The sequence below is a fragment of the Petromyzon marinus genome, chromosome 54, assembly GCF_048934315.1.
Source record: "Petromyzon marinus isolate PM22_M1 ecotype Great Lakes invasive population chromosome 54, UKy_Petmar_22M1.pri1.0, whole genome shotgun sequence".
Lineage (NCBI taxonomy): Eukaryota > Metazoa > Chordata > Hyperoartia > Petromyzontiformes > Petromyzontidae > Petromyzon > Petromyzon marinus.
Window position 1 is genome coordinate 11246292 of NC_133720.1, and position 25338 is coordinate 11271629.

Here is a 25338-nt window from a genome sequence, read left to right on the forward strand (position 1 = left end):
GCTCCAAAGGCTGAACACACACACCAGTTCGGCCATCGGCACCACGTGCGTCACAAAAAAAGTAGCAATGCTCGATTTCAGTGCCAAATAACATTATGCACTACGTACAATTTGAACAGTTGAAATACGACACATATACACACGTTTCACGACTGAGAACTAACAAAAACAGAAAACGCACAGTGCGATCCGGAAAAAAAGCGCGTGCAATTCGGTGTTCGCTGGAGCACCGGTCTAAAGGCTTCACGAGTCCGGTGATTGTCAAACAGATGGTTGAAACAAGATTATACGCACATGTAGCCTCCTCAATTTAAAGCTTTCGTGACTGCAAGGATTCATCTTCTTTGGTTCTTTCGGTAAAGTCACCACGTAGAATGAGAATAAAATAATAACAAATTGATAAAATAAAATAGCACAATAATGTTCTCACGACGTTTCGGCCACAACACAAGGATGAAGGCCGCTTGTGTTGTGGCCGAAACGTCGTGAGAATTTAATTGCGTTATTTTATTTTATCAATTTATTATTATTTTATGCTCATTCTACGTGGTGACTTTACCGAAAGAACCCAAGAAGAAGTAGCCTCCTCCTTAAATGGAACGCGTTAGATTGCGTTAGCGAAAAAAAAAACGAAAACATGCACAACACCTAAAAACATGTCATACAAGAACGTGCAAAAATAAGCTATTTTAAATATTGATTAGTGGTTATCTGGCGTTTTAAAAAATTCGGGCCGCTGGATAATCGATGACCTACTGTACAACTCTTTTTCAGAAGCGACCCGGCCGCTAATGATAGCTCAATTGAAGTGGACCATCGTGTGGAAATGTAATAGCAACCAAATACAGTAAAACCTTGGATTGCGAGCATAATTCTTTCCGGAAACGTGTTTGGAATCCAAAACCCTCGTATATCAAAGCACTCGTATATCAGTTGTGATCACGTGACGCTCGGCAGACAAAGCGTATACGTACTGCTCGTATTGCAAGACCCTCGCTCGTTTATCAAATTAATATTTATTTACAATTTTTGCTCGTCTTGCAAAACACTCGCAGACCAAGTTACTCGCAATCCAAGGTTTTACTGTACTTGAAACACACGTTGAGTCTAAATGTGGAGGGAAAAACCAGAGGGACCTGGAGAAAAATCCACGCGACCATTTTGGGGAGAACATGTAAACTCCAAATATACGGGTGTCAAAGTTGAGATCGAACCCACGACCTCCTGCATACCAGACAAGGTAACTAACATCTCGCCACTGTGACACCCCTGTTTTTCACCGACTCTGGGTTGTGAACAGGAGCTGAGCATCGCCTCCGTGCTCATTTCAACAGGAAGTCACGCCACTTCGGCTGGGTCATATAGCCACACACCTAACCACCACACTCATTCAATCACTCACCCACCCAATCAACCACACACTCTCTCGTACACCCAGCCACCCCATCCACCCGCTCACTTACACCCACTGACTCGCTCAACCATCCACTCACCCACCCACCCACCCAATCTCAATCCGCCGTCTCACTTAGCATCTCACCGACCCAAACACTCACTTTAATGCCTTTGGAAGCACTTTGGCGATGGTGTCCGGGTAGTCCACAAAGGTCACAGCAAGCATTGTTCGTCCCTGAGCACAAACGGGTTGGCACTTTAAACGCACGTCTCATCGTATTGGGGGGGGGGGGGGGGTGGCAACAAAACAGAGGCACAATTGCTCGCCGCTCCGTAATGAATGTTTTTAAGAAATATAAATAATTAACGACCACGCGGCTATTACGCATTCGATTCCGATAGCACTTTCTACCCGCAGCCTCGCCGCTTACCGCTTTCGCTGGCTTCGCCTCGGGGTGTTTTCCGACACGGGAAAACAAAAGTGGTGATTTGTCAACATCGGCGTCGCGATGGGAAGCGCGGGCGAGTGGCCGAGCGGGTGCGGAAAAGGCGCAGGTAGCTTTGCGTTTCGTTTAACCCCTCCCAGAAAAACAAAACTGCGAACAGCGACGATGAACGCACATTAACAGACGGTCAAGCCCTCCGCGAGTTGAACCGCGCGGTGTGGTTCGGCATCTTCTCCGAGACACTGAAAGCCGACCGGGGTGCCTTGGCATTAGAAACTTTTGAGGTTGGTCGGATGGCTCAGAGGTCCGAGCGCTGAGCCGGCTGGGTTAGAATCCAAGTAAGAGCCAGAATCAGAATAGTCATTTATACTGGAGGAATCCCATGAGCTATACAACTATTTTCACGGATGTCCAGTAACAGCGGGTAAGAACGTTACAACAAACAGTACAAAAACACGATAGGAGTGCAAAGTACAAGACATACAACTGAAACTAAAGCATCCCCATCCCACCAGGCCAAGCCCGCTGAGGTTGACGTTAATGCTGACGCAGCGCGTTTCGAGTCACGTGTCAAAAGGGGCCCACAGCCACAAATTATAGCTCAACAAAGTGGCTTATCGTTTGGACGTTTATAGCGGCAAAAAAAAATCCAAACAGTCTAAACGCCTGCAATTAAACCAGGTTCTGAGGGGCGTCGAGTTGATGGGGTCAGCCCCCCCCCCCCCACCCACGTTAAGTTTGCTTCTGCCCTCAATTTGGCGACGTTCCAGCTGTGAGAGTTGACGGTCTTGAGAGGAGCATTACTCCCGGTCGCAGAGCGGATCTACAAGATGTGCCCCGTGCTGTGCGCACCATCAATCGCTTGAAGGGAACTCCGAGGTAGTTCTGCAGTATTCACTTCCGTGGCCCGTTCTCCGATACGAAGGGTAGCCCCACTGCTCTGTGAGAGTCACGAATGGATGATTTTTCTAGATATTGGCATAATTAATTATTTTTTTCCCCACTTGTTTACACAAGACTATTATTCAGGAGGGTCGTGCCAAGTTTTCTCAGTCGGGGAGTACGTTGCTGCTGCTGCTGCTGCGTATAATACCAAATGAGAGGACATTTTTCAGCATTGGCATGTCTGGCGAAAACCGGTTACGTTGTAAGTAAAAACAAAAATGTAGTTATCGGAGGAAACCAGGAGCACCCAGTAGGAAACCCTGGCAGAACGGGGGTTCGGGGGGGAATCATACAAACTACTGGACATCTGTGAAAAAGAGCTTTATCGCGCATCGGATTCCTCCGGTATAAATAAACATCCCGATTCTGAATTCCACGTAGGAGGGTATTCCCAAGTCGGGAATTGAACCCAGGTCCTTCTTGCTGCCGCGAGGTACAAGTGTTATAGCAGCTGTGCCGCCAGAGTCACAAATCGCGACAAAAGCGTGCCCAACAAACACATTTTTAAAATGTTTTTATGTTGCCTCCAAGGCAAGTTGTGTACCCACAAGATAGCTGCTGGTGAGGCCAATTGAAGACCCACCCCCCCTCCCCCCCACATCGAGAGTTAAGTGGACAAGTGCCGTTGATGCGTTCCACCGTTTGATTTGCAGCTACAGTCGCAGGTGTGGTGGAAATGTCTCATTAGAAAAACGGCATGGACGAGTGCACCCTTCGGACGAACGCCGTTCACTTTCCTCCCCCCCCGTCACACACACAGTGCCACTCCTTGTATTCAACCCAGAGGTGGGACGGCGGGGCACAACAAACCTCCAACCAGGAATTTAACTCGCAACCTTTCCTGATGAGTGAGCCCCTCTCGCTCGATCTAGCGCCGATCCACTCAGCCAGGGGAGGCAATTTTTTTCTTCGAATTCGGTAAAAAAAACTATACATATTTCAAGAGCCGCAATGCACTGTGGTGAATAACGTCATGGAGGAGCAGTCCTTAAAGAGAGCCGCTCGCGACTCCGGCCGGAGCCGCAGGATTGCCGACCCCTTGCACAAGGCCATGTGCTCATCTCTGCATTTGAACCTTACGGCGGAACCCCGGGGTCCCACAAGCCCCCGGGGCTCTCGCATAAACTGCGTTGCGACGTCATTTTACGTCCGTTGAAGGCGAACGATACGGCGATCTATTCCTCTCGACGAGCTCTACGCGATGCGCCAATCGAAGTTGAAAAGTTTTGTTTACGACTACGGCATTCGTCCCCGCTGCGCTCGGACGACACGACAACAGAACGATCCGCGCCAGGTGGGTCGCGGTGTTTATGTGCGGGGTGGGGCCCGAGTCGCCAAATTTTTTTTTTATTAATTACGATTTGGACTTCCGTTTATTCGGGAACGCGGGGGTCCCGCCATAAGGTTAATTTGTTCACGCAAAAAAAGGAACCAACACCAAAAGCTAGGAGAAGGGGGCCAAATGATCGAACCGTATTAAAAAAAAAAAAGCTGTACTGCACAGAAAGAGAAAAAAACCACCTCACATTTCTCTATTCTCGGGCAGCCTGCACAGGAATGCGCGGATTTACATCTCTGAAAGTCTCCCGATCCGATTGCATAAAACCCGTGCCAGAAGTGCACTTTGCAATCTGACCTCAATACACCGCCGGCGTGCGATCCCACCAGGAAATCACAGAGTGCGTGGGCCGCCCAGCGGTTACAAGCCGTGGCACGGCGGCATGAGAGCCCCAGGTATAGCTAAGACGTCACCGCGAAAAGATAAACTAATTATTCGGGGGGAGCGCGGGCGTTCTTCCGTCGAAATCCACGGCGATCCGTTTTACCCCGCAAACACAGAGAGACGGGGTCGAGTTACCGTGAGCAAGAAAGCGACATTTTATTTCAAATCTTCTACGCCGTCTCCCGCCGATCTCAACAGATGCATTAAATCTCTTTCAACACCCTCCTCCTCCTCCTCGGTTAGTGAGATATGGGGGCGTCGCTTTCACGGTATTCAATCAGCTGCTGAGAGGCAAGAGGGCCGTTAGAAATCAGTGGGGAATCGATGAATGCCTCACCCCGTACAGCTGGGCTGCGGGGGATGCAGCGGTGGCCCTGCTGTTAACCCACAAAGCTCGAAGACAATGCCATAAAGAGGTAAAACACTTATATGTAAGATAGGCAACGTTTCGGGCAATGGCCCTTCTTGATTGCAGAGAGATGTGTGCGGGTGTTTGTCTGGTAAGGTGTGAGAACGATGGCACTGTGGAGTGTCGTGAGCAATGCAATTGGGAGAAAGGCTGGTAACCTCGGTCAGCCGATAACTGCCCTCTTGGCGCACTCACATCCACAGGTGTGTCGTGAGGCCGGTACCGCCCCCCTCCCCGCCCCTCCACCTTACGCGTACGATGGTTTCAAATTTTTGTTTAATTAAAATCCATCACCGAGATGTTCCCTTGAGATGGAACATATCGTTCAAGCAAGGGTTGTCTCGGGTGTTCAGTGACAAACACGTAGCAAAAACGCGTAACGAGACGTGTTTACACAATGTCAAATATGTTTACGCGGAGTCAAGAAACGGGGGAGCGGGGAAGACAGCCAACGCAGCGGACACACAAACATCGCAGCGCAGTTGCACACACAAGTGAGGCACACCGCCGTTTCACATAGACTGTTCTCGAACTGTAACCGTGGCAGATGTCGCGCTAGCGAGTTTCAATAAAAAAATTGGGGCCTGCGGCACATTTTAGTGTCTGGGAGACCATCCCTGCGTTCGAGCAGGTCTGTGTCTGAGCGAGAGCGTGCCTGTTCACCTTATAACACTTTCCCATTCCAAAATTCCGGAAGTTGCAGTGTGGGTGTCCTGTTCACCGCCGAATCCCGGAACGCGCAAGCGATTCAGCGTCAATTTTATTTAGCGAGGCACAGCGCCGTCGTTTTTAAAAACATCGTACTCACCGCAGAGAACTGTAGCGACAAGACCACACCCCCCCCCCCCCATGATAGCTGCCACCAAACTGCGCCACACGCCCGCCCACCCGCCCGCATGGCCTTGCGGGAGCCTCGGTACCGATAAAGCTATTTTAGTTTTTCTTCCGATTCCGTTCCGATGCCGCACGTGCACCCAAGTCATCGGAACGGAACTGGAAGAAAAACCGATGACGCACATGCACGTCATCGGAACGGGAAAAGGTTACGCGCAAAAACGAAGGCGGCAACGGCAGTCCCCCGCTCAAGAGAGCGCACCGCCGCCGCCGCTCCGCTGCACCTCACCTGCGCGTCCCAGATGTCCTGCCCGTCGGCGGTGAAGCAGATGCTGCCCTTGGGCACGGGCCCGCACCGCTCGTCCACATCCTGGTCCTTGAGCAGGATGAAGAAGCTCGCGCGGCGGTGGCCCCGGCCACCGGCGCCCAGCGACTTCCCGCCCACCGCCGGCAGCGCAGAGCCCACCCCGCCGAGCCCCACACCCAGGCCGGTGCCGCCGCCCCGCATGCCGCTGTACATGGCGCTGCTGCCTCCCCCGCCAGCGCTATTTACATCCTGCGGTGGAGGACGAGAGGCAGGGGGTGGTGGGGTGGGACAACGAGCTTGAGTTGCGCTCGCGCTCTCAAGGAAGCGCCGCGCGTTGGCGTGGCTCGTAGAGTTCCGTCGACATGCCGGCATCAACAGAGCTGGCCGGGGTCGGATCGGAGGTCGGAGCGCAGGGGCCAGGCATCCCTCGATATTCTGGATTCGCATCAAGGCAGCTACCCCCTTCCCCCTGCCCACCATCTACTGTCCTCCGTTGGGAGGGCAGGGCAGAGAAACATAGGAGAGAGGATAAAAAGAACGCCGTGACCACAGCCAGAGATCAAACAATTGGAGCCCAGTACCAACAATGACAATGAGCGTCAGGGACAGGCGAGGCAGCGCCAACGAGCCCCAGGGCATCCTGAGGAGGCACGGGGCCCATTCGTCATCGAGCCTCACGAACACAGGAACGGCACTTGCGATTTTGTTTTACAAGCGCCGTTCTGTGGAGAAACGTGCACGACATCCTCAATGAAATTTGTTTAATCGATTCTTACAACTTAAACAGTCTAAAAGTTCACGGTGCAGCAGCAGAGGTTTATACTAAGTGTGGGCGAGGGAGACACTGGGCCTGCAATGACTTAACAAAATAAATATGCAGACAATAAAACACCTCCCCTTCCCATAACCATCTCATCGCATAAAAGTTTTTTTTTGTTTAAACATCCCATCAGTCACGCAGGCTTCTGGTAATATTTTTTTTTTCCAGCAGCATTTGTTTAACAGAAGCAAACTCAAGATCGGTGTTTTAGACATTCAGTGTCACATCATCAGCCCAGGCCTGCTTAAAACAACGCTGGTGAAATGCGACAAGTTTACTCTGCTAGAAATGGGCCCTGGCAATGAGTTGAATCAGTTAAATGTTTATCTACGATAAGGGGCTTCTGGCATGGCATGCAGGAAATCGTGACGCTCACGGGAAAATTCGCCTGGGAGAAAAGTGGAAGAAACTATGGCAGAAGAGAGAAGTGAAACCAAAGGGGGGGGGGGGGGTAACAGAAAACATTTTGTTGTGGGTCCGGCACTTTATGTAAGGAGACGTAAATAAGAGGGTAGCAAGTGCAGCGGTTGTAACCACACAACCGGCGCCATCCACCTATTCCATCAGTCGAGTTTGATCCTGAACACTTCTGCGTCAAGATGTATACACAGTGTGCTCATAGGCATTTAGGTCACGTGCCCTGCGATCGTTATCGACTGCATACCTTTAAAAACGCAAGAATTGCCAACGCACAAAGTCGCTCAACAATCAGAATATGCGGAGAGGCAAAAAGAGGATGACCACATGCTCTATTTAGTTATTTTCTTCACTGGCCGCTTGTTGATGACATAACCTTCTTTGCGTTTTTTCTTTTCAAAAGCATGACCTTTATTCCGTTTCCTTAGAATGGGGCATGTGTCCGTTGATGCAGTGCATCTCTGAGCAAGACCAAAACCCGGCAACGAGGGGCAACACGGAGGTCTAATTATAGTCGAGAAGCTTTACTCTCTTATACGACCGGATGCCGCCGTGGTGAAATGGGTGTCGTGCATAGGACTCGCAATCTGGCGTCCGCCGCTGCTTTGAGATCTCGCCCAACCGGCACAGCAGTTGAAATAATGGTGCCCCCCACCCCGCCCCGCCCCGCCCGCCCCGCCTCTGTCCACGCAGCAGTGCAAGTGGGTACGGCATCGCAGTACATCGGCAGGTGGTGGTCAAGTGCGGGCACACCACCTGTTCATACAAGATGCTCGAACCAGGGCGAACGGGTAAGGCAGACACCCCTCTAGAGCTCTCGTCTGCAGTGGTGCGAGCAAGCAAATTACGACAGCTGCGCCTTTTGTCGCGTGTTGCACTAAAACTAGACCGTGCAAAGGCAATAAAATAACCTCCCACGTGAAACCGAATGATGCGAGTTTCACTGGACGTAGTTTTGTTGATGCAATCATCGTCGACACGGTGTTACGGCACTCACCCAGTCTCCCGCAATAAGCTGCATGTAAGACAATACGTTAATACTTAGAGGTGGCCAGGCGGCTTGGAGGTTAGTGCTTTGGGCCAATTTCGCCGATAAGACATCAGCGCGAGGGCCGCCACACATTTGAAACCATTGGGTTTGAGACGGCGTGATGGGGTGCGTCATGGGGCCGCACTAGGGGCTGCCTGCAGGCCCACGGGCCTTGCAATGTAGAAGACTGCTTTAGGCCATGGGTTCGAATCCAGTGATTAAACCGGGTTCTCAAAATGTAACATGCTGATGGTCTCAGCTCGCTCCTCAATGAGTGTACACGAACAACAACAAAAAAACGATCACGTTAAATTCGGTTCCACGCTCAGTGGCTCAGAAATGTTAACTCTCGGTGGCGAATGTGATTTCTTACTTTGATCCTAACCTGCATAGCTCATTTTCAGAAGCGACCTGGCCACAAACGATAGCTCAACGAAGTGGCTTATCATCATCACGTGGAAATCCGCAGCAGCCAAACACTCTAAAACGCACGATTCTAAACGTGGAGTGGAAAACCGAAGTGACCCGTGGAAAAATCCACGCGACCACGGAGACAACTCCGCAAACTCCAAATATACAGCAGGCGTTGGGGATCGAACCCACAACCTCCTGTGTACCAAGCGAGGGATTTAACACCTCACCATCGTGGCACTTGAAGGGATGCGAGATGTATGTGGGACAATTCTCCAACAATGCTCTGCACTGCTCTCTGCGAGAGGTCCCGAGTGAATAATCGTGACGTGAGACCGACAGCGTAATCGGGAATTCATTGGTAAAGGGGGGGGGTGGGGGGGAAAGGGAAAAAAAATATAATGAAAAGATACAGTTATCACTCGACAGCTGAACGGGTGTCTCTCCCCGTTCAATGGGAAAGAACAGATGGCATTCGCCTAACAGAATAAGACTAAAGCACGATTACATGATCCCTTTGAAAAAGTAAAGGAACCGGGCTCACAGTACGCGATCCAACACACCGGCTCAGGGTCAACGCTCCCTCGCTTCCACATCTGTTTAATACACGATCATCGTTTTTGTTTTTATTTAGGACTGCTGCACGTTCGCCACCACCCGCCATGATCGATTCACCGCTGGATAAAAGCCTCCTCTCCAAAGCAGTGGCTGGCCCGCAAACTTCTCTGCGGTGGCCACATCACTTAAGAAACAAATCAGTGAAACGATGTCCCTTCGCTGACCGCACGGAACAATCAGCGTAATAATCCGCCGAGCAGCCGGCGGACGAGTTGATTTCATCGCTCCACCTCCACTGTGGACGTCCTCTCCGGCAGGGTTGGCCTCCTCTGGCTGCCGCTCCGGCACTATTTTTGGTCAGTCGGTCATCGGCCCCTTCTCTCGACGTGTTTTCACCGAAACCCACTTAACGCTTTCTGAACAGTCAGAAAAGACGTATTATGTATGCACAGTACAACCCCTCTTGCCAACCATCCCTGTTAACGACTAATCGGGTAACGACAGGCCTCCATAGAGCCCAATGTGTAGTGTATAGTGTAGTTGTGTATAGTAGTGTAGTGTATAGCAGTGGTGTACAGTAGTGTAGTGTATAGCAGTGGTGTACAGTAGTGGAGTGTATAGTAGTGTATAGTATAGTACAGAGGAGAATCCCTTTTAACGACCACCCCTGTTAATGACTGATTGCATTAACGATAGGCCTCCATAGAGCCCAATGTGTAGTGTATAGTGTAGTGTAGGATAATAGTGTAGTGTATAGTAGTGTAGTGTATAGTAGTGTATAGTGTAGTGTAGGATAGTAGTGTAGTGTATAGTAGTGGTGTATCGTAGTGTAGTGTATAGTAGTAGTGTATAATAGTGTAGTGTATAGTAGTGTATAGTGTATAGTAGTGTATAGTGTAGTGTACAGTGTAGTGTATAATAGTGTAGTGCCTCCAGAGCCAAATGTGTTCGCTTACCGACCATTCCCCTGTTAACAGACTGTTGTAGGTACAGTAAGTATTAATTCAAGCGTTGATTAAACATTATTAAGTAAGTTTTTTGGGGTGAAAATGGGTAACGTTTGATGCTATCGGAATGAATTAAGCCTTTTTAACAAGCATTTCCAATACTCGCTGAACAACCAAATCCCTTAACGACCGGTTTCGTGGAAACAATTGCCACCGTTAAAGAGGGCCTTCTACTGTGTACGTGGAACTTCTTTCGCACCGTACGTAGCCAACCGAGCCAATTGAGGTCTCTAACCTGCGTGCGTCCTCTCGTCCACGCACTCCTCCGTCAGTCTCTGCGCGCAGCGCCAGGTGTTCACTTCTCCACGCTTCCTGGCGCACGTTTTAGCGTTAGGAACAAACGTGTCGTTAGCGTCCCGCGCTTGCGATGAGCGACGTTGATGCATCGGTGGCGACGGTAAAGATGGGGCGAGATTCTGGGCGAGCACGGGCCCCAATGCCGAAACTGATCTTTCGCGGGAGCGAAAGCAACGCAGCTTGGTTACGCAACACAATTAACCCCGTCTTCATGCGAGCGGAATTTCCGCAGTTGCTATTAATACTGCAGTGCACAGCCTCGCTATGCCGCATGTATTCACGCACGGCACAACCCTCACCCGTCACACAGAGACACGCCACACCCGTCACAACCAATAACAACACTCAAAACAAAGAATACCCCCACCCCCATAGCCACAGCAGAATGTAAGGAAAGGTGGGTGGGCACACGCCACACCCGGCCGTCTTTGTCTTCCTAGTGGGCGATGTTTACACACCACACCAGGTACTCATTTGAGGCCGAGTCGACCTAGGGGAGGCCCAGGACCAGTTCAGATAACCGCCACAGGTGTTGGCCGTGAGCGGGAATCGAAGCTGGGTCGCCGGGTTCATAGCGTGGCACGCTAACCGCTACACTACCGCTCCCCACAACACATCACAACACACCACATTACACACCCATAACACACACACAGAGCACACTGCAACGACCACGCGAGTCCACACCCGTCCCCGCATACAAATCACCACCGTCAACTCGCGCGCTCGCACACTTTCACCACAGTGGCGGCTAATAGGTTGGGGGTGGTGGTGATGGCGGCGGTGGTGGTGATGTGCAATATGCATTCCCTCGTTGTGCAACAAGTTTCTGTGCGTGTACGGGAGCGACGCAGCGGGCACTTTTGAGATTGTTGTTGAGAGAGTTTCCCATTACAAGAGGAGAACACACCTTGCAGGCTGCATACAAACAGCACAAAACTGCAACTCCCATCATGCTTGGCATGCGTGTCATGTGATCGCTGCATTGCACGTCTAATGCTCCAAGCCTCATCCAGCTCTGGATCGGGCTGGTGTTTTTAAGCACGCCCATGTGTGACCTGAAATATACTTTTCACAATTGCATTGCTTTGCACGAACCTTACGTTACATCAGACCAACACAAGGCGAAAGGGGTAAGGAAATCTGTGCGAGTCACAAAACGATGATGCAAACTTAGCCAAACAAAAAGAATACACCCATAAAGCTAAGAATCGCCCAGGATTGTACAAATGCACTGAATAGCTGGGGGTGGTGAACGGTTAAATGCCAAGATATTAATATTCTTGGGCTCCAACATAAAAGACCCGGGGATCGTAGAGACGAACCAATGGACTTCAAAAGTCAGCTGCAGGCAACACACGAGATCGTGTGCGGTGGTGTGTGTAAAACACACACACACGCCCGGTGGTATAACGTGGATGGGCATGGGCCCTGATGCAAGAAATGAAACGCGATCCTCACCCCTCCCCCTGTTAAATTCCGTCCCCTCCATCTTCGTAACCCATTGCCCGGGCCTCTCCCAGTGCCTGGACCCGTGGGTCGAAGTGGAGTTACTCAGTCTGCCTGCACAACCGATAGCTACGCCAATGACCGAACCCTTTGGTCGCCTGAAGTCTCACTCGACGAGCCTCTTGAATTAACGCCAATCCCTTTGGCAGCCGTAGTCTCTCTTCCTCCACGCGTCTGTCCCACTCACGAGGGGTCCGCTATCCTTGCCAACCGTCTCCATGCTGCACTGTCCCGCGCCATCTCTCTTTCCGCTCCTCGGCCCACCATGTCCGATCGCACCACATCGCTCTCCCCCCCATCCCATCGCTTCTTCCACTTGCATCACTTGCACCTTCTGACCCACATAGTGTTCCTTTTGTCTCTTCACATGACCAAACCACACCAGCCTTTTCTCTCTCATCTTCTCTGTGCTTTCTATCACCTCGAGTCTCTCTCACTTCCTCATTTCTCTCCCTGTCCCTCCCTTGTTAAACCCAACATCCACCGCATCATCCTCATCTCTGTGACTGCCGTAGCTTGGTCCTCCCTCTTTCTTGTTCACCAGCACTTGGCCCCATACAACAGCACCGGCCTCACCACCGTCTTGTACACTATTCCCTTCAATCAAACCGAGACATTGTTATCGCACACTACACCAGTCATATCTCGCCATTTCAGCCATCCAGCCGTTGTTCTTGTTCTCATCTCCTTCCAGTGATCCATCAGCACCGCATCGTTGCACCCAGGTACTTCAACTCGTTCGTCTTCATTAACTGGTCACTTCCAATTTGCAATCCCCCTTCTGCATTATTTCCACTGAAATTTGCCACCACGCGCTCCGTCTTTGTCCGATGTCTCACTCTTTGAGCTAAATTAACAGCAGACCGTTTGGCAGCTGTAGTCCGTTCGGAACCCACAAGCCTCTTGATTTCACACGAGACCCTTCGGCAGCACCAGTCGGGCTCAACGGCCTAGGACGACGATTCACAACGCACCTGGCGGCACTGCATGCGTGGCGTCGAAGTCTGGCACAAGGAAAGAAACGGGGCCCCAGCCATCGTCCGACTTCCTCCTCTTTAGGACCCTGGTACTTGGCCCCCAGTATGGCCCACGGGACCCCGGTACAGCTGCAATGCCAACACATTCAACAGCGATACCACTGCCCACACCACGACACGCATCACAGTGTGGGGGGGGGGGGGAGCTAATTGTTACTACAGTGCACGTGGCCGTACCAGATGTTCCACCGCCCTCTGCCACCACCTGATACTGCCTAGCAGTCGCGCGTTCGCCGCTTGTTGCACAGTTTCGCGGTTCGACTCGAGCGGCCGCGCTGGTTAATACTGCTGCGGGTGGAACAGCCGTGACGGTACGCGCCGTCCGCCTTCACGGTGGACAATGAAGATCCCCCGACGTAATTCGCAAGGGTAGGCCATCGTGGTGCCGGCGTCAGAGTCCACGTTTGTCAGATTCGAAAATGACACTGCAAATTACTCAATTGGGATTATACGCAAGGCAAACATCGCCCCCCCCCACCCATTTATGGAGACCTATACCACTTTTTGCAAATTAGACTATCCCAGTCTCTTGAGTTATGAGACTAGGGTTCAACAAAAATAACCTTGCAACCTCAGTATTGTCAAAGCTGTATAAGCATGCAGACTATCTGGATACAAAAACCACGTAAAAGGTTGTTAAGAACAACAATAACTTACAGCCACTTTGCAAATCCACGCCTGGCCGCACGCCGTGTCAGTCACAGAGATTACTCAACCATACGTCACCCAGCTGGTGTTGTGCAAGGTTGCTGAAGTGGGGAGGTGACCAGCACACATTTAGTCATCACTCGCCACTGTTATCCGTGGTTAGGAATGTAACTCAGATACCTGGGTTCATAGCGGAGTTTCGCTAATCACTGCACCACCGCTCCGACTTAAGGTCAGGTAAAGGTACAGTTGCTGCCCTGACATTTCTTGTCCATGCAACTGCTGGGAAAAAGTGCCTCCACTAGAATGTGTTTTGGCCTACTCTTCCACGCTGCCCAGACGTCATGGAAGGGAGCGGAGCACCCACACTTTACCCCAACCACACGAGATCTGCCTGCCGATTGAATAACTGCGATTTGATCATCGTCGCGATTCATGGGCAGATAGTCTGTGTAGGTATCCACTGCACAAATTTGTTTCCAGCACTGTGATTAACCCATGCAGACAGCTGGGTATAAAAAGGCAGGTGGAATGAACACATTTGCTCCATTGTTTCCAATGGCGCGCCAGGAGACGGTGGTGGTGGTGGTGGTGTTAATGGTTCAGTAACATTACACCAGGGCAGCTTCTCAACCTTGGGTCAGCGCGTTAATTCACTTTCATTGAGCACACAAAATAGGTGGCACCACGAACCCACGCGTCAAGTGAATTGTGTCGGTTTCATCTGGGGTGGCCAATGCTATTAGCATCTACCATGGGAAGACTTCAACATGGGCGGAAAGCTTGGTGTTCTTACCATCTATTTTTATAGACACACTCAATATGTATTGACAAATTCTGCAGATGTTTCATATCACACTCGGTTCATTTTCACCTTCCAAAAACAAAATCTTACCTATACAAGTCATTTTTGTCGGTTTCTTTCTCTGTCTTAGTCTGCGCACGCCTTACGACGCTTTTAACTCACGAACTGTTGGGTTTACGTTTCAACAAAGTACACAGGTCAAATGTAAACTAATAAAATCCCACTTTATAACAATTTATTATATTTTTTATTTAAAGCTTTCGTGACTGCAGGGATTCATATTCTTGGTTCTTTCGGTAAAGTCACCACGTAGAAGGGAAACAATAAAATCATAAAAAAATAAAACAAAATTCTCACGACGTTTTGACTGCAACTCAAGCACTCGTCATCAGGTGTGAAAACCACATCAAAAAAACCACGGCAAGAAAATTAAAATTTTCTTGCTGTGGTTTTCACACCTGATGATGATTGCTTGTGTTGCAGTCGAAACGTCGTTGAGAATTTTATTGCTTCATATTTTTTATTATTTTATTGTTTCCCTTCTACGTGGTGACTTTACCGAAAGAACCAAGAATAATTTATTATTTTACCACCCTGATCGCTGGCGCCATAACACGCGTCTGCGCATGCGCGGTCGCCCCTAGCAACGCACACGTGCTCGCTGAGCGGGGACGGGAGGGAGGATCTCCTTCCCGTTAAAAAGTTGAGAGTCAGTAGATACTACTGTAGTGAGTAGTTACTACTGTAGTGTCAGTAGTTACTACTGTACAGTCTGTTGTTACTACTGTAGAGTCAGTAGTTACTACTGTAGAGTCGGTAGATACTACTACAGTCAATAGATACTACTGTAGAGTCAGTAGTTACTACTGTAGAGTCAGTAGATACTACTGTAGAGTCAGTAGATACTACTGTAGAGTCAGTAGATACTACTGTAGTGTCAGTAGTTACTATTGTACAGTCTGTAGTTACTACTGTAGAGTCTGTAGTTACTACTGTAGAGTCAGTAGATACTACTGTAGTGTCAGTAGTTACTACTGTACAGTCTGTAGTTACTACTGTAGAGTCTGTAGTTACTACTGTAGTGTCTGTAGTTACTACTGTAGAGTCAGTAGATACTACTGTAGAGTCAGTAGATACTACTGTAGAGTCAGTAGATACTACTGTAGAGTCAGTAGATACTACTGTAGAGTCAGTAGATACTATTATAGAGTCAGTAGATACTACTATAGAGTCAGTAGTTACTACTGTAGAGTCTGTAGTTACTACTGTAGAGTCGGTAGATACTACTGTAGAGTCAGTAGATACTACTATAGAGTCAGTAGGCACTATAGTCAGTAGATACTACTATAGAGTCAGTAGATACTACTGTAGAGTCGGTACATACCACTGTAGAGTCAGTAGTTACTACTGTAGAGTCAGTAGATACTACTGTAGAGTCAGTAGATACTACTGTAGAGTCAGTAGATACTAATGTAGAGTCAGTAGATACTACTGTAGAGTCAGTAGATACTACTGTAGAGTCAGTACATACCACTGTAGAGTCAGTTGTTACTACTGTAGAGTCAGTAGATACTACTGTAGTGTCAGTAGATACTACTATAGTCAGTAGACACTACTATAGAGTCATTATATACTACTATAGAGTCAGTAGATACTACTATAGTCAGTAGATACTACTATAGAGTCAGTAGATACTACTGTAGAGTCAGTAGATACTACTATAGAGTCGGTAGTTACTACTATAGAGTCGGTAGATACTACTGTAGTGTCAGTAGATACTACTATAGTCAGTAGACACTACAATAGAGTCAATATATACTACTATAGAGTCGGTAGTTACTACTATAGTCAGTAGATACTACTGTAGTGTCAGTAGTTACTACTGTAGAGTCAGTAGATACTACTATAGAGTCAGTAGATACTACTATAGAGTCAGTAGATACTACTATAGTGTCAGTAGATACTACTGTACAGTCTGTAGTTACTACTGTAGAGTCTGTAGTTACTACTGTAGAGTCTGTAGTTACTACTGTAGTGTCTGTAGTTACTACTGTAGAGTCAGTAGATACTACTGTAGAGTCAGTAGATACTACTGTAGAGTCAGTAGATACTACTGTAGTGTCAGTAGTTACTACTGTAGAGTCGGTAGATACTACTGTAGAGTCGGTAGATACTACTGTAGAGTCGGTAGTTACTACTGTAGAGTCAGTAGTTACTACTGTAGAGTCAGTAGATACTACTGTAGAGTCAGTAGATACTACTGTAGTGTCAGTAGTTACTACTGTAGAGTCAGTAGATACTGCTGTAGTGTCAGTAGATACTGCTGTAGAGTCAGTAGATACCACTGTAGAGTGAGTAGATACTACTGTAGAGTCGGTAGATACTACTGTAGTGTCAGTAGATACTACTGTAGAGTCAGTAGGCACTATAGTCAGTAGATACTACTATAGAGTCAGTAGATACTACTGTAGAGTCAGTAGTTACTACTGTAGAGTCAGTAGATACTACTGTAGAGTCAGTAGATACTACTGTAGAGTCAGTAGATACTAATGTAGAGTCAGTAGATACTACTGTAGAGTCAGTAGATACTACTGTAGAGTCAGTACATACCACTGTAGAGTCAGTTGTTACTACTGTAGAGTCAGTAGATACTACTGTAGTGTCAGTAGATACTACTATAGTCAGTAGACACTACTATAGAGTCATTATATACTACTATAGAGTCAGTAGATACTACTATAGTCAGTAGATACTACTATAGAGTCAGTAGATACTACTGTAGAGTCAGTAGATACTACTATAGAGTCGGTAGTTACTACTATAGAGTCGGTAGATACTACTGTAGTGTCAGTAGATACTACTATAGTCAGTAGACACTACAATAGAGTCAATATATACTACTATAGAGTCGGTAGTTACTACTATAGTCAGTAGATACTACTGTAGTGTCAGTAGTTACTACTGTAGAGTCAGTAGATACTACTATAGAGTCAGTAGATACTACTATAGAGTCAGTAGATACTACTATAGTGTCAGTAGATACTACTGTACAGTCTGTAGTTACTACTGTAGTGTCTGTAGTTACTACTGTAGAGTCAGTAGATACTACTGTAGAGTCAGTAGATACTACTGTAGAGTCAGTAGATACTACTGTAGTGTCAGTAGTTACTACTGTAGAGTCGGTAGATACTACTGTAGAGTCGGTAGATACTACTGTAGAGTCGGTAGTTACTACTGTAGAGTCAGTAGTTACTACTGTAGAGTCAGTAGATACTACTGTAGAGTCAGTAGATACTACTGTAGTGTCAGTAGTTACTACTGTAGAGTCAGTAGATACTGCTGTAGTGTCAGTAGATACTGCTGTAGAGTCAGTAGATACCACTGTAGAGTGAGTAGATACTACTGTAGAGTCGGTAGATACTACTGTAGTGTCAGTAGATACTACTGTAGAGTCAGTAGATACTACTATAGAGTCAGTAGATACTACTGTAGAGTCAGTAGTTACTACTATAGAGTCATAGTTACTACTGTAGAGTCGGTAGTTACTACTGTAGAGTCAGTAGATACTACTGTAGTGTCAGTAGATACTACTGTAGAGTCAGTAAATACTACTGTAGAGTCGGTACATACCACTGTAGAGTCGGTAGATACTACTGTAGAGTCAGTAGATACTACTGTAGAGTCGGTAGATACTACTGTAGAGTCGGTAGTTACTACTGTAGTGTCAGTAGATACTACTGTAGTGTCAGTAGATACTACTGTAGAGTCAGTAGATACTACTGTAGTGTCAGTAGATGCTACTGTAGAGTAAGTAGTTGCTACTGTAGAGTCAGTAGATACTACTGTAGAGTCAGTAGATACTACTGTAGAGTCGGTAGTTACTACTGTAGTGTCAGTAGATGCTACTGTAGAGTCGGTAGATACTACTGTAGTCAGTAGATACTACTGTAGAGTTGGGAGATACTACTGTAGAGCCGGTAGATACTACTGTAGTGTCAGTAGATACTACTGTAGTGTCAGTAGATACTACTGTCGAGTCAGTAGATACTACTGTAGAGTCAGTAGATACTACTGTAGTGTCAGTAGATACTACTGTAGAGTCGGTAGTTACTACTGTAGTCGGTATTTACGACTGTAGTGTAATTAGATACTACTATGGAGTCGGTAGTTACTACTGTAGAGTCGGTAGTTACTACTGTAGAGTCGGTAGTTACTACTATAGAGTCGGTAGTTATGACTGTAGAGTCGGTAGATACTACTATAGAGTCAGTAGATACTACTGTAGAGTCTGTAGTTACTACTGTAGAGTCGGTAATTACTACTGTAGAGTCGGAAGATACTACTGTAGAGTCGGTAGATACTACTGTAGAGTCAGTAGATATTACTGGAGAGTCAGTAGATACTGTTATAGAGTCAGCAGGTACTACTAAAGAGTTAGTAGTTACTACTAGTCAGTGAATACTACTATAGAGTCAGTAGATATTACTACAGTAAGTCGATACCACTGCAGTCAGTAGATACTACTGTAGAGTCAGTAGATACTATTATAGTCAGTAGAGACTGCTGTAGAGTCAGCAGATACTGCTATAGAGTCAGCAGATACTGTTATAGAGTCAGCAGGTACTACTAAAGAGTTAGTAGTTATAACTAGTCAGTGAAACCTACTATAGAGTCAGTAGATATTACTACAGTAAGTCGATACCACTGCAGTCAGTAGATGCTACTTGAGAGTCAGTAGATACTATTATAGTCAGTAGATACTACTGTAGAGTCCATAAGGTACTACTATAAAGTCAGTAGATACTAAGAGTCAGTAGATACTACTACTGGCAGTAGATACTACTACAGTCAGTAAATAATACTATACAGTCAGTAGATACTACTGTAGTGTCAGTAGATACTACTATAGAATCAGTAGATACTATTATAGAGTCACTATATACTACTATAAAAGTCAGTAGATACTACTGTAGAACCGGACACTACTATAGAGTCACTAGATACTCCAGACTCTATTGTATGTAGTGTGTGTAGGTATATATACCTACAAAATAAAAATTGGCTGGGGGAGTAAAAATATTTTTGGAGGGGGTCGACAATTTTTGGAAATCTTTTAGACAACTATTTACCACCCACTCTCTATTACTTTTTGATTCAGGACTTCTGCAAGCCCCTTATAAATTTGTTGACGGACAAATGGAAAGCCGGGCTTTCACAATAGCTTAGTATTTGTGTATGTTTTTACGAGAAGACAAATTTTGAAATATATTTTTCCCCGGGGCAAAGCCCGGTACTTCCTGCTAGGTCTCCATAAAACAAACCCACAGCACCTTTCCATTCACAGAACAAAATTCTAGGAAAGAGCTACAAACGTGACCTCGCTATCACATATACATTTGTGATATAGAGATAAGGCGCTTGAGGAAACACGTTGTTAGCAGCTGTACAAATAAGCCATGTTTTGGCCAGTTGCTCAAAAACCACACAAGCTGTACAACTTTCTGCCGTCTGGCTTCATAATATTTTGTTTTTACGAACCCCCCTCCCACACCCACCGGCCTTGACAACAGCAGTGTGTCTGTGCGATCGAAATGTGATAATCTGGAAGAGGATGGGATTATACATTCTAAACGCAATATAGAAACACGTGGTTCCACACCAACAGTTACTTAATGGGGGGGAAAAAACTCCAGCCCTGCGCTTTCAAAAGATTCGACAGACACAAAAAGCACGGGAAAACGTGTCCGAGTGCGATAAGGGCACTGGTTTTAAACGACGTAACGTAAACGATTACGGAAAGTAATCGTTAAGCGTCGTTGCGAAATGTCATGGTAAAAAACTTTTTTTTTACACATCCCATCAGCTGATGCACGGCCTTCTGCTGATAATCAGATGGACTTCCCACAACTGGCCACGCAGGGAGAGGTTTGTATAAACTTTCCATACATATTTTATCTGGAGACACAAATAAAGGTGGGCCAGAACCCGTTTATATATCAACTATTAAAGCTATAAACTAATTTTATTTGACCAGGTAAGGCTTACCGAACTCTATCGCTCTATTTCAGCTCAACGAAGCGGCTTGTCACATAAAAATGCATTGCAGGAAATTACTCTTAAAAGTATATTGATTCTAAATGAGGGTGGAAAAAAAACCGGGGACCCGGAGAAAAATCCGCACGACCATGGGGAGAACATGCATATAGGTGTCAGGGTCGGGATATATCACTTGCCACTGACGTTAGCCGTGGCCAGGAACCACACTCGGGTAGCCAGGTTCATTTTGCCCGCTGCGTCACCACTCCACGACTCGACAGAAATGCAACTCGCGCAACTAAGAGGAGACGCGTATGAACGTGAGAAGGGGGCACACAAATGTACCGCCGGCCAACAAGTGACCCACTCTTGTGAACCAACGTCACAGCCTTGTTAACAGCCACCTGAAAGCAGAGGGCACACACATGCAGTTGAATATGTCCGCACCACACACGCGCACACACACGCAGGTAAATGTGCAGCCCTGAAATGCATTTCTCGTGCCACTACCATAGGAACAGCCTCAACTAGTGGGAGCTCTGGAGAGCCCTTCAAGAGGGTATTTTAGCCTCCTCTTCCACACCGACTAAAACGCCTAGGGGGATTACCCAAACTTGAATCCACCGCACGCGACCTACCAATCAACACTCTATCAATGACAGTTATACATCTCAATAATTACAACTTTGCAGCGGGAATTATCCTGTGGCTATACGGACTCGACCTGGAAGAACCATGGTCTCAGTCAAGGCAATAGATGAAAAGCCCCGAAGACTCGACCCTAAACTGGTTTAACGTGAAACATTCCGAGGTTGTGTTGAAAGCTTGTCTTGAGAGTAATTAAATATACAGACCGAGCATTGGTTACCACCATCTCCAACACTGCATTATAGAGTTACATGGTATAATAAGCCTGGTGTTTCAGACAACAGACCTTATTCAGAGCACGCTAAGGAGATGGTAGGCACAAACATATGTATAGTGTCGCCTGGCATATCCGTGCATGCAAACAGCCCCTTTGTCAAGCTACCACTGGAACGAGGGTTTCCACACACAGGTCAGAGTTATTCTTGACCATACTTCACCACACTGGTGACTGTAGTGAGCACGGACGTTGGAGTATAATTGGGAGCGTGCGTTTCTCAAAGGGGGTGAATTTGGAAGACATTACACTTGGTATTATAACTTTTCCCTCGACATTGTCAACGTGGTAGCTGCGCAATTTTAAGCGGGGGGAATAATCACACGTAAGGCTTCGCACGAACATACACGAGTTTAAACCATTACGTTTGAACCGAATCCTATATATTCGATTGAGGCATCGCTTTGCTGACAAAAAAGTCACGTGACTTACTCGTGTCAAAAGCCCCTGATGCAGTGTTGGAAATTCCACATTCCTATGGCGGGGGAAGGGGGGTGGCGTGTGTGTCCATAGGACAACCACTGTTGGCTTCCGCCATGAAGCGTTACTCATTTTATCACCCCTGGAGAGTTGATGGGCCAAGTCGACCAGAGTCTTAACCCGCAACATTCTGATTGCGAGCAGCGCCCCCTCTCTCTCTGTCTCTCTACCCCTGAGCCACCTCGCTCAAGACGCTCCCAATGAAGCGTCACACTTTGGGTTAACCATCTCGTAGCGCCCCGGCTCTCCTTTTTAAAACTGCGTAGTTTGCGCGGGGGACACTGCCAGTGATGACAAACATTACACAATCTCAGCCTTCTGTTGCCAATCCACTGCTGGATTCGACCACGATTGACGCTGGGCAGTACGGGTTACTGAATGCGCGCGCGCGGCGGGGGTGAATAGACGTTGGATCATCGTGCAGTACAACGGATTTGACTGCGCTGTGCCACAACGATTTCGGCGAGTGGCCCATCTAAGCATAATCCACACTCAACCCTGCTTAGCGTCCGAGATCTATCGAGATTTGGACGCAATTCGGGGTGATTTGTCCACAAGCAAAAGCGAGGCAAATAAATAAAAATAAACTTGGTTGGTGGCTCACGACAAGACGGGAGACGCCGTTGAACGCATTACCCCCCCCCCACCGACTAGTAGGGGCCTTCTGCGACGCTCATAGCAAGAAGCACAGCAAGCAGATTTGACGGATTGAACAAACATCATAGGGGACATCCATTTAGTCCGTACGCATGGAGGGGGGATTAACCCAGATGCGTACGCGTGCGTATGGGGGGGGGGGTCTACTGCCAATGTACGCATAGGAAACGGGTGGGGGGGTGGGCGGTGAAGCCTCGATAATAATTTGTCTACATTGGCCTTCAAATGAGTTAGATGGCCCGGCGGTGGACTGTCTGTTTGCTTAAACGCGTCAATATTAGTATTATTAATCCTTGATCGTTTCTGCGTGCGTTAAATATCGGCCGTTCTATAGGATTTGCTGGGTGGGTGGGAGGTCGTCAAGCGTACGTAGGCAGGTGGGGGTGTGTGTACAGGTAGAGGCGGCGCGGGGGGTCAAGTTGACAATATTTTTTTGCGTACCTACTAAATAGACGGCCCCGTAACGCATCATCATCATCCTCCTGCAAAGGACATGCCCGACGCAGCAGCCAGACTGCACGTTTATGGCAATTCGCTTCGGCTGTCACCGCCTGTCACACTTCACTCTTGCTGAGAGGGGTAGTGGCCGCGTACCACAGGTTAAGAAGAGGGCTGGACACACGTCTTGAAACCCCCCCCCCCCCATCGCACGCGCGAACCTGCCGACGATTTGCAGAGCGGTGTGTGACCATTTTGCATAGCCGGGTGGACAAGAAGGATCCCCGTGATGGGGAGATTGGGGAAGGGGGAATTCGCGAAATTTCACCATTTGCTTTGACTTCCGTGAATGGGGAACCCGAATTGACGACTTCTGGATTTCAAGGCCACAGTGCAGCTCACCCTTTATAGCGCGGCACGAGCGGTTTAACAACATTGTTACATTCCACTGTTACTCTGGTTTCAGTACAGTACGCGTGTCGGCTAAACAAGTGGGCGGCTTTCGCGACCAAATGTTATCCACAACCAAGTTTGTTTTGGGGTTCCATCGCGTAGAAAAATGTGTCGTTGAACCCGCCACCGCCCGACACAGTCAACTAGTAAGGTTTGTCACGTAAACAAAACGTGCCAATTAGTTACTACGTCAGCACACCGGTGTGTTGGAAAATAAACCCACAACATTTTCGCGTGTTTTTTACACCACAAATCTCACTTTCTCCCTAAGGCTACAAGACCAGGATTATGTAGGCATGACACACACACCTAGTACCGGATTGTAAGGCGCACCAGCCCAACTTCTGTTTTACATACCTGTGCCAACCACCCCCTTATCAGTGCCCTAACTTATCACAGAACAATTCAGACCTTATTGGTTTACCCCGCGCCCCTTATAAATCTCAACGTTCATCCTACAAAGTCCCATCACAAGGCAGTAAACACAAATAAAGACATTTTTTGGGGCCCGTATTGAAACGGCTGTACGCCGTATGGACCTAAAAAATCCAATTGACCTTTGGGTTGAGAGCTATGGGTTTTAAAACGCTGGGGGAATAGTTCATTTTACAATCCAGGGTAGAACGGGAAGTTGGTAATGCAGTACACATACGTGACAACGTATGGTTTACGTGCATTTTTACACACAATGCATACAAAGTGGTTATACACAACAACGTTGTATACTCAAACTGAAATAACCCTAATGTTGTTGTTGTTGCGGTGGCCCCTATCCTCATCGTACGTTGTATAAGTAGACGTGTGTTAAACATTACCGTATAACTTACTAACACGAATCGGGCGCTAAAACCCGCATATCAGTACGGTATAATCACCATCAGCGACAACAGCCATCTACCGCAACTTAACACAAATAACCCCCCCCCCCCACCTGCCTTTCGAATTGAGACCGACGTGCAACAAATTAATGTTTACATTTATGGCGATAATAAGAACGGCGGCACCGAAGGGGTGCCAGAGACCACAACACCACCAGGGGCCTACTCAGGCGCCTCGCCTAGGGCACGCAAAGCCAACGGGAGTTTCGTACCGCAACTCAAACTCGCCTTTCACACTTCTCTTCCGTCTGCGTCGACCGCCTCAACTTTTAATTTCGCCTCCGAAGTCGTCGTCGTCGTTTTTATTTTTTTGGGGAACGCTTCAAGCCAGCGGTAAAATCCCTCGGCTCGCCAACCTCATCCGTCACCCACCACCACCACCGCCGCCGCCGCCACCACCGACTCAGAGCCGCGGCCACCACCGAGAAGCGGCCGCCTCGCGCGTTACAAAACCCTAGCGCGGATAGACACGCCCCGCGCCCGCCTCGACCAATCGCGTCAAGTTGCGCGCGCCGCCCCCCCCCCCCTGTTTTTTGTGGATTCCCCCCCCCCCACCGCGTCCGCCTCGACCAATCGCGTCGCGTTGCGCGCGCCACCCCCCTTTTTTGTGGGTTCCTCCCCCCCCCCGCCTCGCACCCCCGAATGGGCAAAGCAGCCCGCGCGCTGGCGGAGGAGGCTGCGTACGCGGGCTACGAAATGTGAAGCTGAAGTGGCGGTGACGTAATTGTGGGGGCGGGGGTGTGCGGGAGGGGGTGGGGGGAGCGGTGGGGGAGCGGTTAGCGCAGACATGGGCAGAGTACGGCCCCCGGGCCGCATACGGCCCATTGGGCTTTTTAATCCGGCCCGCCGAACTTGTCCAAATATTATTATTATTAT

At 48.1% G+C, this 25338-nt stretch overlaps 1 protein-coding gene across 4 annotated transcripts in view; it reads right to left on the bottom strand.

Annotated features, from left to right (window-relative positions):
* CYLD (CYLD lysine 63 deubiquitinase) overlaps nucleotides 1–24903 on the bottom strand; it is a 55546-nt gene extending 30643 nt beyond the window's left edge. Inside the window, exons 1-4 of one of the 4 annotated variants that reach the window (XM_076052190.1) lie at nucleotides 24691–24903; nucleotides 10538–10614; nucleotides 6042–6308; nucleotides 1557–1630 (exon numbers count right to left, since the gene is read on the bottom strand). In XM_076052190.1, coding sequence (XP_075908305.1) covers nucleotides 1557–1630; nucleotides 6042–6272 — 305 coding nt within the window. In that variant the 5' untranslated portion in view covers nucleotides 6273–6308; nucleotides 10538–10614; nucleotides 24691–24903. Of the gene's footprint in view, nucleotides 1–1556; nucleotides 1631–6041; nucleotides 6309–10537; nucleotides 10615–24674 lie in introns of all 4 variants that reach the window. The other 3 variants (XM_032974699.2, XM_032974700.2, XM_032974701.2) reach the window with 3 other exon arrangements.
* Between the last annotated feature and the right edge of the window lie 435 nt (nucleotides 24904–25338).